At 32.2% G+C, this 13,707-nt stretch overlaps 1 protein-coding gene and 1 long non-coding RNA gene across 2 annotated transcripts in view; one reads left to right on the top strand and one right to left on the bottom strand.

Annotated features, from left to right (window-relative positions):
* Nucleotides 1-13,707, bottom strand: part of LOC127701675 (uncharacterized) — a 150,061-nt gene that overhangs the window by 126,899 nt on the left and 9,455 nt on the right. The window contains exon 2 of the mRNA XM_052205672.1: nucleotides 4,764-5,075. Within this exon, the coding sequence (XP_052061632.1) occupies nucleotides 4,764-5,075 (312 nt within the window). The remainder of the gene's footprint in view (nucleotides 1-4,763; nucleotides 5,076-13,707) is intronic.
* LOC127701723 (uncharacterized) lies at nucleotides 9,524-12,726 on the top strand. The gene is made up of 3 exons (XR_007982161.1): nucleotides 9,524-10,099; nucleotides 10,569-10,725; nucleotides 12,304-12,726. It is a non-coding gene; the product is annotated as an uncharacterized LOC127701723 (long non-coding RNA).

Here is a 13,707-nt window from a genome sequence, read left to right as displayed (position 1 = left end):
ACCTGTCCTAAGTCAGTAACCTGATGTTCAGTGGTTGTCGTTTGTTGATGTGGTTCATAAATGTTTTTCGTTTCTCTTTTTTTATATAGATTAGACCGTTGGTTTTCCGGTTTGAATGGTTTAACACTAGTCATTTTTGGGGCCCTTTATAGCTTGCTTTTCGGTGTGAGCCAAGGCTCCGTGTTGAAGATCGTACTTTAACCTATAATGGATAACTTTTACAAATTGTGTCTTAGATGGAGAGTTGTATCATTGGCACTCATACCACATCTTCTTATATCTATTTAGGCATACAAAAACCACATATTTCGAAATCATCCTTTTTCAATTTTTGTCATCTGCGCACATACACACAAGTTGTCTAGTCTCGTAGGACCCTCTGAAAGATTTGCCTCGCCCGTACGTACAAATCACTACTATGCAGCACGTCATTAATATCTTCTGTCACACGTAATTCATTCCTGAGTGTGCTAAAATGTTGTCATCTTCATTGGTGTCATCTTCTTGTGTTTGTGGTGGTATATTTTCATTTGCAGCACTTGTGTTAAGTTCTGATAGACAATCGCACAAAGCGATGCATTCAGAGTTCATGTTGTTTAAGATTCCTGTTACAAATAGGACATTAGGACTTTTATAGTTTCCGTAGATAAACCGTGGTTGCTATTTTGAAATCTGGTTTGCTAAAGAGGATGGTTTAATCTTTGGAGGAAGACAAAATGTAATATCTTCATATCCTCCTCGTCTGTGATATCCAGGACACCACGATTTCCAAAAAATGCGAACAGATCATAGTATTCGTTAACATCATTATTCCATACTTCCACCTAACTACGTTTAAACACGCTAAAACAATATTTTAAAGCGTTAAACGATGTTTTAACGCGTTAAACAATGTTTTAACACGTTAAACGAAATTTTAACGCGTTAAACAATGTTTTATCGAGCTAAATGATGTTTTAACGTGTTAAAGTAATGTAACGTAGTTATGTAATTGTGTTGAATTTAACGCGTTAAATGTACTTCATTATGACACATGTGGCAAGTGCGACGGGTAGTTTATCGCGATAAACGTCTTTTTTCACTTCTGGGTTAAATCTCAAACTTAATCAATGCAAAGTTTAACGCGTTAAATATATTGATTTTTCTTAACAGTTAAAATCTTGTTTTAACGCGTTAAAACTGTATTTATCACGTTAAATGTGATTTTATTTAAATGTTAACGCGTTACTTTATCGGGTTTTTGACATGAACGGCCTTTCATAGTCTCACATATCAAAAATCAGTTCAAACTGGAGGCATTTAGAAAAAAAGTCTGTATAACTTTGATTTTCAACAATTTTCAAAGTGTTTAACCCTTAATTTCGGCAAAAATCAGCGGAGCCGAACTAAACTTAAACTTGATCTGTAACTCATCATGGTTAACTCACATACCAAAAATCAGCCCAATATCAGAAGGCGTTTAGAAAAAAGTCTGTATAATGGTTTGTTGCAGAATGACGGAATGATGGAATGATTGAATGACAGAATGACGGAATGACGGAATGACAGAATGACGGAATGACGGACAAGGGTAAAACTATATGGCCCCAACAACTTTGTTGCGGGGCCATAAATATGCAATCCTTAATGACCTGACAACAGTATCGTAACTATATCCTTTCCGAATAAGTCTGTTTAAAGGTTTGGTTAGCTTTTGAGGTGAATGACGACATTTTTGTGCTTTGTAAAGAATATTACCATAAAAGATTGGATGTGAAATACCTGAACATATAAGATGTCTGCATGTTGATTTATATTTACGAATGATGTCCTTGTACCGATGATAAAATTTAGTAAATGTTTTGACTAGTTTGTGATATTGAAAATCCTGGTGTAATAATTTTTCAGTAATACATGTTCATGTACTCAAGAAAGGAAGACATGAATTTTTCATTTTTAAACGACTGCAAATGTTTGTGTTCGTGTTATGTTATGGCAATGTCTGCGTCGTTGTCCGAAGACATTTTGGTTCACAGACAATAACTTGAGTATAGGTGTATGGATCTCTACGAAATTTAAGCACAAGGTTCCATACCACAATATTGGTTTAGGGGGTTATTGTCGAAGCTGTTTTGGAATTGGGGGCAAAAAAGGGGCAACAGTTCATAGACAATATCTTGGTTCACAGACAATAACTTAAATATAAGTGTATGGACCTCAATGAAATTTAAGCACAGGGTTCCTTACCGCAATAGGAAGGTTGGGACTGATTTTGAGGGTTATTGTCGTAGCTGTTTAGTAGTTAGGGGCCAAACAGGAGCCCAAAACTTTTTTTTCTGGTTCAGAGACAAAACTTGAGTATAAGTGTATGGGTCTCTATGAAATTTTAGCACAAGGTTCCATGCCTCAAAAGGAAGTTTGGAATTGATTTTGGGGGGTTATGGGTTTTAGGAAAAAGGGTCCAAAAAGAATACTTTTCCAATACTTTGTATAAATTGCTTATTTCTTGAACAATTACAAAGGGGTTCAATTCAAAGTAATTCTTGGGGTTCTTTAATATACTGAATATAACCGTGTTTTTAGATTTTTGGCAGGTTTCTAAATTGGTCCACACTATGTACCATGATGCACATTGAGGTTCGAAGGGTCCAAAATTAAACTTTATTTGATTTCATAAAAAATTTAATTCTTGGGGTTCTTTGATATGCCGAATCTAACAGTGTATTTAGATATTTGATTTTGGGCCAGGTTTTCAAATTGGCCCACATTAAGGCCTTAAAGATAAAAACAACAGAAATGTAAAATAAACAATCTCTGCACAAAAATTTCAAACAAATCCAAGCAATATTATTGGAAAATTTGTGCTAATCAAATCCTAATCTTGGCACTATTATCCCAATTATGTAAAAAGGAATTCCCATTAAAGTTACCTTATGAAATTCAGGAAAATCTGAAAGTAAAAGGTCTACACAATAGTGTAGAAGAATTCAAACTTATAAAAATTTGTTAATGAACAGACAAAGTGAAAATTACGGGGTTTTTGCATCTTTGCACTTATCATTTATTATTTTAATAAAATTGAGAATGGAAATGGGGAATGTGTCAAAGAGACAACAACCCGACCATAGAACAGACAACAGCAGAAGGTCACCAACAGGTCTTCAATGCAGCGAGAAATTCCCGCACCCGGAGGCGTCCTTCAGCTGGCCCCTAAACAAATATATATACTAGTTCAGTGATAATGAACGCCATACTAAACTCCAAATTGTACACAAGAAACTAAAATTAAAAATAATACAAGACTAACAAAGGCTAGAGGCTCCTGACTTGGGACAGGCGCAAAAATGCGGCGGGGTTAAACATGTTTATGAGATCTCAACCCTCCCCCTATACCTCTAGCCAATGTAGAAAAGTAAACGCATAACAATACGCACATTAAAATTCAGTTCAAGAGAAGTCCGAGTCTGATGTCAGAAGATGTAACCAAAGAAAATAAACAAAATGACAATAATACATAAATAACAACAGACTACTAGCAGTTAACTGACATGCCAGCTCCAGACTTCAATTAAACTGATTGAAAGATTATGTCTTCATCATATGAATATCAGGCACAATCCTTCCCGTTAGGGGTTAAGTATCATACCATCATAACATATGTGAGAAGAATATAACCCGTGTCATGCCAACAACTGGTTTTTAAATAAATGTGTTTAGTGCCGATGCAAAGACCCTATAAGTGAATCAATATTAACGCCAAAATATGCTATCTTTAATGACCTGACAACAGTATCGTAACTATATCCCTTCTTAATAAGTCTATTTAAAGGTTTTGTTAGCTTCAGAGGTGAATACTGACATTTTTGTGCTTTATAAAGAATATTTCCATAAAAAATTGGATGTGAAATACCTGAACGTATAAGAAGTCTGCATGTTGAGCTATATTTACGAATGATGTCCTTATACCGATGATAAAATTTAGTAAATGTTTTGCCTAGTTTGTGATATCGAAAACCCTGGTGTAATAATTTTTCAGTAATACCCTAAATTTCTCTCGTTAAAATCTACAACATTGTTACATACACGAGCAAATTGTACAAGTTGAGATATATAAACACCGTAAGATGGTGACAAGGGAACGTCACCATCTAAAAATGGATAATTAACGATAGGAAATGAAAAATCATCTCTTTTATCATATATTTTTGTATTAAGCTTTCCGTTAATGATATAGATATCAAGATCGAGGAAAGGGCAGTGGTCATTGTTAGTATTAGCTTTATTTAAAGTAAGTTCAACAGGATAAATTTCTTTAGTATACATACTGAAGTCGTCATTATTGAGAGCCAAAACATCATCTAAATATCTTAAAGTATTATTAAATTTGTGTATCAGATGTTGTTTTGATGGGTCTTTGCTGATTTTTGTCATAAATTGTAACTCATAGCAATACAAAAAAAGGTCCGCAATAAGTGGTGCACAGTTAGTCCCCATTGGAATTACGATAACCTGACGATATACAGAATCTCCAAAGCAAACAAAAATGTTATCTAGTAAAAATTCAAGGGCATATATAGTATCAAAGCATGTCCAATTGACATAGTTTTTTTGTTTATTGCTACTAAAAAATGACCTAAAAGAGTTTGAACATATATATTCACATTCCGACTTTTTAAATGCCCATTCCATTAGGTGTGTGAATTTTTTCTTAATAATGTAGTTCGTTCTTAATAATGTAGTTCCTTCTTAATAATGTAGTTTTGCATTAATAATGTAGTTCGTACCTGAACTTTCAGTAAAGGCAATCAACACTTCTGTGACATTACTTCTTTTCATTGCTGTATTTTCAGCAAACATTCTCAGTTCATAGGCTTCCTTTTCCTGTAAGTTTTTTACTTCATATGTTCTTCGTCTCTTTTTTTGGCTTATATTTTCCTCACCAGCTGATACATTTGCCCACTGCAATGTTCCTTGGACTCTGTACTGTATATAAAATATTTGTTTATATCCACCACCCGATTTCGGATCCCATTGCACTGTTATACTTGTAGCTGATGATGCTTTCTTGCTAAAATTACCTGGAGTTTCTGGTACACCTGAAAATATATAAACTTGAAATACATATGTATTCAAGAAGATTTTGATAGATTAATTTATGCTGTAGTATGGGCAATATGATCATCCTGTGAAGTTTCATGGCTCTGGGTTGAAAACAGTAGAAGCTGATTTCCCAAAAAAGGTACCCGCATCCCCTTGTCATACCCTCAGTTCCAGCCCAGCCCAGCCCAGCCCCCCCCCTTTAAAATAACTTTAAACCCTGACTGTATGTAAATGTTTACTGCTAAAAAAAAGAATCATTTGTCCATAAAATTCCATGAAAGTTTGACATATTATTGATGCCTGAAAAATTTATTGTTTACTGCAAAGTAAATTCGCTCTTTATCAGTAAAATACTGAAAATTTAAATAACAATAAATGGGGAATGTGTCCATGGGACACAGATGATGCCCCCGCTTGCATATAACGTTATAAAGGGACATAACTCAAGAACTGTAAAAGTGCAGCTACCCAAATTTGTACTTGATCTGAGTTTTGTGGTAATAAGCATTGTTTATAAGTTTCATAACATTTATTTAAGGCAAACTTAAGTTAGAGAACGGAAATGAAAAATTCAGCAATTTTTCCATTTGTAAAGGGACATAACTCTAGAATGGTTAAAGTGACGCCAACAAAATTCGAACTTGATCTGTGTTTTGTGGTAATTAGCATTGTGCATAAGTTTCATAACATTTGGTTGAGGCAAACTCAAGTTAGAGAACAGAAACGAAAATTTCAGCAATTATTCCATTTGCAAATGATTTGTAAAGGGCATAACTCTAGAACAGTAAAAGTTACACCACCAAAATTCAAACTTGATCTGTGTTTTGTGGTAATTAGCATTGTGTATAAGTTTCATAACATTTGGTTGAGGCAAACTAAAGTTAGAGAACGGAAGCGAAAAATTGAGCAATTTTTCCATTTGTAAAAGGGCATAACTCTAGAAAGGTAAAAGTGACGCCACCAAAACTCAAACTTGACCTGTGTTTTGTGGTAATAAGCATTGTGTATAATTTTCATAACATTTGGTTGAGGCAAACTAAAGTTAGAGAACGGAAACCAATTTTTGGACATATGTACGTACAGATGGACAAGGGTAAATCTTAATGCCCCCTCCGCTACGGCGGGGGGCATAAAAAATACCAAGGGGCAATCAACAATGAAAAGTCCAAATAAAACAGACAACACAATAATTGAAACATAGAACATCAACAGTATGAACTTGAAGTCATTTTCTGAACTGACATATAAATACAGATATTGTGTTTGTACAATTTGCCATTTCAAAATTTGGAATATTATTTTAAATTAAGAAATACATGTTCCTCATTCAAAGCTCGAATTCCATGCCCTGCTTTGGCTATACTTTTTGTCCTGTTTTGTTTATAATTAAGCTCTTCATTTTTTTATAAGAAGTTTTGTATTTTCAAATATTTTGGCCTCGAGCATCATTGAAGGAACATTTATTGTCGAAATGTGCATCTTGTGCAGAAAATTGGTACAGTTATCGATGTTATTTCAATACTATTTCACAAAGGAATTACAAGATATATTTTCATTTTAAAAAGTTAACTCTTTGAGCTCGCAAAATTCTGAGGAAATAATCATGAAGATTTTACAACATTATTGAAGTTTGGAAAACTTTAACCTTAGAATGTTTAGTTTTCATGGTAAAGTATGTTTCTCAGATATTATAAGCAATAGTTCAACTATATTTGGTGTATAGAATGATTGCAAGGTGTACATGTCTGTCTGGCAGGGTTGGTCTGACCTTGGCCTCATTTACATGGATCATTGATAGTGTTGTTTAAGTGATACTTGTAGTAAAACCTTTATATTACAGACTTTCAACATAAACTCAATCATGAATATGTAAAGCAGGCGAGCCATTTCTGCTTGTGCACTCTTATTATATCATACAAAAAAAAACTTCTTTCCTAGTTATCAGAGACATATAATGCATATGAACATATGCATAAATATGACAGGTTAACATTGTAAACATTCAATTTCAACTGAACAAGATTTATCTATCGAATATTTGTTAAATCAAATTTTAAAGATTATTTTTTTTTGTCTGATAGTATATGAGTAAACTAGGAATCAATAATCCAAGCCTTAAAATGGGCAGAGATAAGTTATAAAAGGGCCAATTTCCCTTGTCACTTTTTCACTCACAGAGTCGAAATCTTATAATGATGCCAATTTCTGATGTCATTGTTTAACTCAGAGAGTCAAAATCTTATAATAATGCCAATTTCTGCTGTCATTGTTTCACTTACAGAGTCAAATCTTATAATAATGCCAATTTCCACTGTTATTGTTACACTCAGACCTCAGAGTAAAAGTCTTATAATAATGCCAATTTCTGCAGTCATTGTTTCACTTACAGAGTCAAAATCTTATAATAATGCCAATTTCCACTGTTATTGTTACATTAACAGAGTCAGTCTTATAATAATGCCAATTTTTCTGCTGTCATTATTTCACTCACAAAGTCAAAATATCAATATAATGCCAATTATCGCTGTCATTGTTTCACTCACAGAGTCAAACTCTTATAATAATGCCAATTTCCACTGTTATTGTTACACTCAGACCACAGAGTCAAAATCGGTAAAAAAAAAAAGCCAATTTGCGCTGTCATTGTTTCACTCACAAAGTCTAAATCTTATAATGATGCCAATTTCAGCTGTCATAGTTTCATAATCACAGAGTCAAAATCTTAAATTTGCCAAATCATACTGGAATTTCATATCTCTACCATCAATTTTACACATTAATTTCAGGAAATCAAAATTTAATTCAACAAAATGTTGTTGAAGGCATTTTGATACAAAATTCCAAATTTTACATGTTTTTGTAAAACTTCCCTACTGAAAATGAGTATGGGATTCCACTGGATTTCCAGTGAAATTACACTGGTATTCAGTGGAAAAAAATATTCCGATGGAATCCCATTAGAATTTCATCCAAAACATCTGGAATATTTTTCACACTGTAATTCCAATGGAAAATCAGTGAAATTTCCAATGAAACTTCCAAAGATTTTCCAATTAATTTCCAGTGGAATATTATTGTTTATATTTCAGTGGAGTTTTGATTTAATGCAAATATTCCAGTGGAATTTTGGACTTAGAAATTTAAAGGAATATATACTTCTAATTTAAATTTTTCAAATAATTAAGTGCATGATTATTATATAAAGGATTTAATTTGTAACATATAATTTGCTGGCCTGATAAGAAATTAAATATTATAATCATGATAATATATGGGATGTAATGAATATTTCATAAACCTACATATATACATGTATATGAAACATTTGTTCAAAAAATGTTGCATGGTTAAATGTGATATGAAATCACTGGAAGCAAGTTAACTCGTACCATTGCAAACTCGTACCACGTCAACTCGTACCACTAAAAGTCAACTCGTACCAACGTAAACTCGTACCACTTTAAAGTCATACCATTCACAACTCGTACCACTGCAAACTCGTTCCATTAAAAATACATTCTAGTGTTCCAAAGGAATGTCAGCAGACGTTTTCTAATTTTTTAGATCAAATGTAATGTCCCATCTCAAGGGACGTACATTAACCATGTTGACAGCTGATTGCTTTATTTACATTGTCTTGCATGGTTGAACAAGGTTACATCCAATGAACGATCATGACCCAGTTTTTGTCAAATTGAAAAATAAATATTGTTTGCTAACTTTTTTTTAAATACAAATACTTGACTGTACCTTAAATCAGGAATGCATATATATCCTAACCAAATTATTAAAAGCAGTAAAATAGCAGTGCCAGGAAAAGAGTACCGTTACACTCGGTATATATAATTCTTTATTTACACACCATTTGAATGCATTTAAATAAGTTGGTACGAGTATACAATGGTATGAATTTACCGTGGTACGAGTTTGTTTTCAGTGGTACGTGTTGACATTAGTACGAGTTTGCAATAGTACGAGATAACTATAATTCAAATCACTTGCCTAGTAACAAATGAAAATAATCATTTATTAGGATAGGAAAGGATACATTTTAACTATTAAGAAATAAAATTAAATGTGCAATAATCAGATAATATAAATAAAGAAATGAATATTTTATATCAAATTGGGTTGAGAATAAGATTCTGTTTGATTTAACGAACAAAAACAATTAAGATTCTTTTTGAAAAATGTGCATGGCTCTTAAAAGGGCCGTTTTAAACAGATCTGTTGCAGAAATTATCTTCAGACTGTACGAATTGTTAGGATAACTCCGTTTTTTTCTTCAAGTGACCGTACTGGCAAACTGCCCTGCACTACAGTCTACATGTATACAATAATATAATTATTTCTCCTTTGACTTCATCATGTTCATTAACTGTTACTGGTCTACTGTTCTTTTGAGAAAAGTAAAGTGAACGGCTTTCATTTTCCACATTGTTCTATAAACTGTTTCGGTATCTTAACTTTGTCGGTGTGATGAATTTTTCATCATTTTCATGTCCTGAACTCGGCACTGGAACTCGGGTCATATAAGTTAATCTATAGAAACATTTTACATATAATCCGCTCCAATCAATTGTACGCTAAATGTCAGTGTTTTGGCATAATTTGAGCAGAAAATTCGTGAAACTGTAGTCTATAATGTTGTTTTTCAACACACATGTTTACATTCATGGAGGCTGCCATTTTTTTCTACCAGACTATATATATAACCGCTGATTTGATTGGATAACTCTATTTCCGGGATTTCCGATCGGCCAATCAGATAGTCGTTATCATTAATACACGGAATGTGTTCAAATTTGAAACTAAAAATATTGTACGAGTATGTATCCTGTCCAGCATTGTCCAGCTGTGGTTACATTAATCATGTTGATAATAATTAATACTCAACAACCTTCGATAAATAAAGAAATAGACGTTAAAGACAGAACATTTAGGTATGACATTAGCTGTTGAACCAAGAATTTACGATGAGACGATGTGCTGATGTAGGGCAGACGTACAGCAGATACAGGTAATTTTTAAGAGATTTTACATTTGATTTTTACATCATGAATATTTTTAATTAAAGTTAAAAAAAAAGATATACACCCCCTTTAGTTTCATTCATGGGCTCTGTTAGTTCACACTTTGAGGATGACCATTTGGTGTTCTGAAAAGGGGGAGGTGGGAATGTAATAATAATTTTATTATTCAATATTGAATTACATTGTGTGCCTTCACAATCAAGGAAAGATGTTTACAGTTTACTACACAATGTCAGGCACATTCAACTTAATTTTGTCATGTTCTGATTTTGATGGACATGCAACACAAAAAATCCCTAAAGGTTAATATTGTGTTTTAGAGTATTTATACTTAACTGAAAGAAGCTTCTTAATTATATATGTACATTGTATGATAAATATCAGTAATATATGAGGCATACAGGTCATGACCAGAATTAAAAGTTATTAATAAAATGTTTTTACATTTTTTTTTAGGTTGTCCATATATTAAAAGGGATTGATCATGGTGAAGGTACAAAGCTGCAAAAATGATGACTCTGCATCGATCAATATCCACTCAATAATATGAAAACACGATGAAAACAAACGAACCAGCAGCAGAAAAGAAATTTGAGTATAAGATTATTGAAAGGTACTTATTGAATTATTTTTTCATCCTTCCCACACTTGAAATAAAAATACATTAATCATGTTAATCATTCACATCTATAAGCTGTAAACACATCTCAAAAACATTGATCTGATCATCATGCACAATGGTTAATCATGGCTATTATGTGAACAAAATGAGGTGTCTGGTATGCTTCAACCAGATAGTAAACCAACAACAAACACAACACAAAGGGAAAGATAATATGAGGCTAAATAAAAATATTTGCGTGGTTCCAATTACCTTACCTACCTTTTTTTTTAGTCTTTAACAATAGCCTACCCTAAAGATTTTTTTGTCATTTTTCAGTAAGTACTGTTTAAGTCAGAATGTTGCTCCCATAGACATGATAGACTCAATGTAAAAAAAATCCCATAAAATAAAAAAAATTCTTACCTACCTACCCTAATTTTTTTTAAATGTACCGTAACTGGAACCACACATACTATTTTATTTGGCTTTGATAGACACCTGATCCATGAACAATAAAAGTCTATTTTGATAAAAAGAGATGTGTGTTATAAGTCTAAGAGACAGCAACCCAACAACTATAGCCAAAGATATCTAGAGAACACATAGTCTTCAACAATAGACATACATGTGTCTAAATTGCTCTTAGTGTATAAATGTTGTGAATAAATTACACACAAACACAAATAAAATATGCCAGTAACATATATTTTTGAATAATTGCAGACTGGAGCATGGTATCTTTGGCATATGATATATTCACTAAATCTGTAGATTCAAACCCTTGGGTCATAAAGGTCAAGAGTCTTTTGAATGGACTTGGAATGTCTTATATCATCAATAACTTTAATTATGTTAAAGGTAATTTAAATTCCATTAAACAAAGAATTAATGACCAATGTTTGCAAGTTCAAAATGCAAATATATTTGAATCAAAAAAGTTAGACTTTTTCAAGAGTGTATACATAATGGGCAGAAGACCACCCTATGTTGATATATTGAAAAACAGAAGTGACAGAGCTGCAATATGTAAGATCCGTATAAGCGCTCATATACTGATGATTGAAAGAGGGAGACATCTAAATATTCCCAGAAATGAAAGATACTGCTCTGTATGTAATTCTGGTCAAATTGAAAATGAAAAACATTTTCTTTTACATTGTGAAAAATACTCAACTAAAAGGGCCATATTTTACCAAAAAGTTTCAAACATAATCGTTGATCCTACAAAATTTCAAAAAAATGAAAATAATGTAATCTTTTTATTAAATAATAATTCATACACAATCCTAAAATTGACTTCCTCTTTCATTTCAGACAGTCTGAACCTGCGTAAAGCAGAACAAACTCTATAAAATTGTCATTATGTCTAATTCATAATCATTGTTTATAATATTACATATTAATATAGTCATTATTTGCAATACTTATTATGTATGATCAACTATGTAACTAATATACCATGAGCCTTAACCATTTATTGTTGATGAGTTTGTGCTAATAAAATATTTGTATTTGTATTTGTATTTGTAATGTTATTCTAATTCAAAATTCTATGCATGTTATGATGTATGATTTTTTTTCTTTCAGATTAATCAATGAAGACTTAATGGAACAGGATTGGAATGCAGAAACTTTGGACTTAATTCATGAATAATATCAATGGATGATGAAGAAAACTGACCAAACTGACAAAGTATTTCGTATGCATGTTAACTGGACATTTTTGTTTGTTTAATGCACAATAAACAAATTTGTAAAATTGAAAATTAAAACCATTTGAAAGATTTCAAGAGGACCAAAAGTAACCATGGACTTATGAATGATTTAACCAGAAAAATGATTTACATGTACAATTAAGTAAATACATCTTTGCCTAAAAAATGATAATTTATCAACGTTAATATTTTAAAGAGGTTGATCTTTTCGTTTAAAAGGTCTTAAATGTGGATGATGTATAAACTGATGTAATTTCTTTAATTGTTGACTTGCATTAAAATGGTTATTGTCTTATTTCAAGTTTTCTTATTAATTCATTCAAAAATAAGCAGTGCATGCAAAATGATATCTAACATTTCAGTGGAATTGTCAATTTCCATTGAAATATCACTGGTTTTCTTTGGTTGATTGTTACAATTTCCAATGGAATTACCACTGGTATCCCAGTAGAAAACAATAAATGTCCAGTGGGAAAACAATGGTATTCCAACGAAGTTTTCACTGGTATTCCAACGGAATTTCCACTGTATTCCACTCGAGTATTCACCAGAATCCCACTGGATATTCCACTGATATCCCAATGGAAAACAATGAATGTCCAATGAAAATCCCGACCAAATTTCCCAGTGGTAATACAGTGGTATTCCAATGGAACTCTGATGAAACTCCACTGGTATTTTCAGTGAAATCCCACTTTACATTTTCAGTAGGGTTTGTATTGAAAGCACATCATTAGATTTAAAATAAAATAATATGTATGTAAAAGATAATATGTATCTAATATATAAAAGACAATATATAGATTATTAATTACTACCTACATAATTTAGGTTTTTTGTTAAATATGTGATTCTTGTTTTTTTTTTATAAATATATCTACTAAAATTATGAAAACAATACGTTATAGATTTCATGTGTTCGAAGCGCTTTTCTCGATTCACCTTCATCGGGAATGCTCAAAGCCGAATATTTGAAAGCCAAGGATGTGTAAGAACCGAAACAGTTGAAGAGCTATATGACCAAAAAGGACATAAAACTATAGCCAAATCCACCTAAGGTCAACTTTGCCTCAGGGAGTTGAAACTTTAGTTTCTTTATAATTTCAAAATTTATTAACGAACAATATCGTAGTTTTGATAAACCTTCAGGTAGTTTTAACTTTGTTGTCTGTGGTGTTAGAAAGAAGCCATTTTAATATTGCTAAAACCTTAAACTACAGTTACTACACACACGAAGCTAAGATACTATGAAAGGTGTAATTCTAAAATAGCCATG

This window comes from Mytilus californianus, unplaced genomic scaffold (genome assembly GCF_021869535.1).
Source record: "Mytilus californianus isolate M0D057914Y unplaced genomic scaffold, xbMytCali1.0.p SCAF_5, whole genome shotgun sequence".
Lineage (NCBI taxonomy): Eukaryota > Metazoa > Mollusca > Bivalvia > Mytilida > Mytilidae > Mytilus > Mytilus californianus.
The sequence above is the reverse complement of the archived record's forward strand: the minus strand, read 5'-3'. Positions and strand labels throughout refer to the sequence as shown.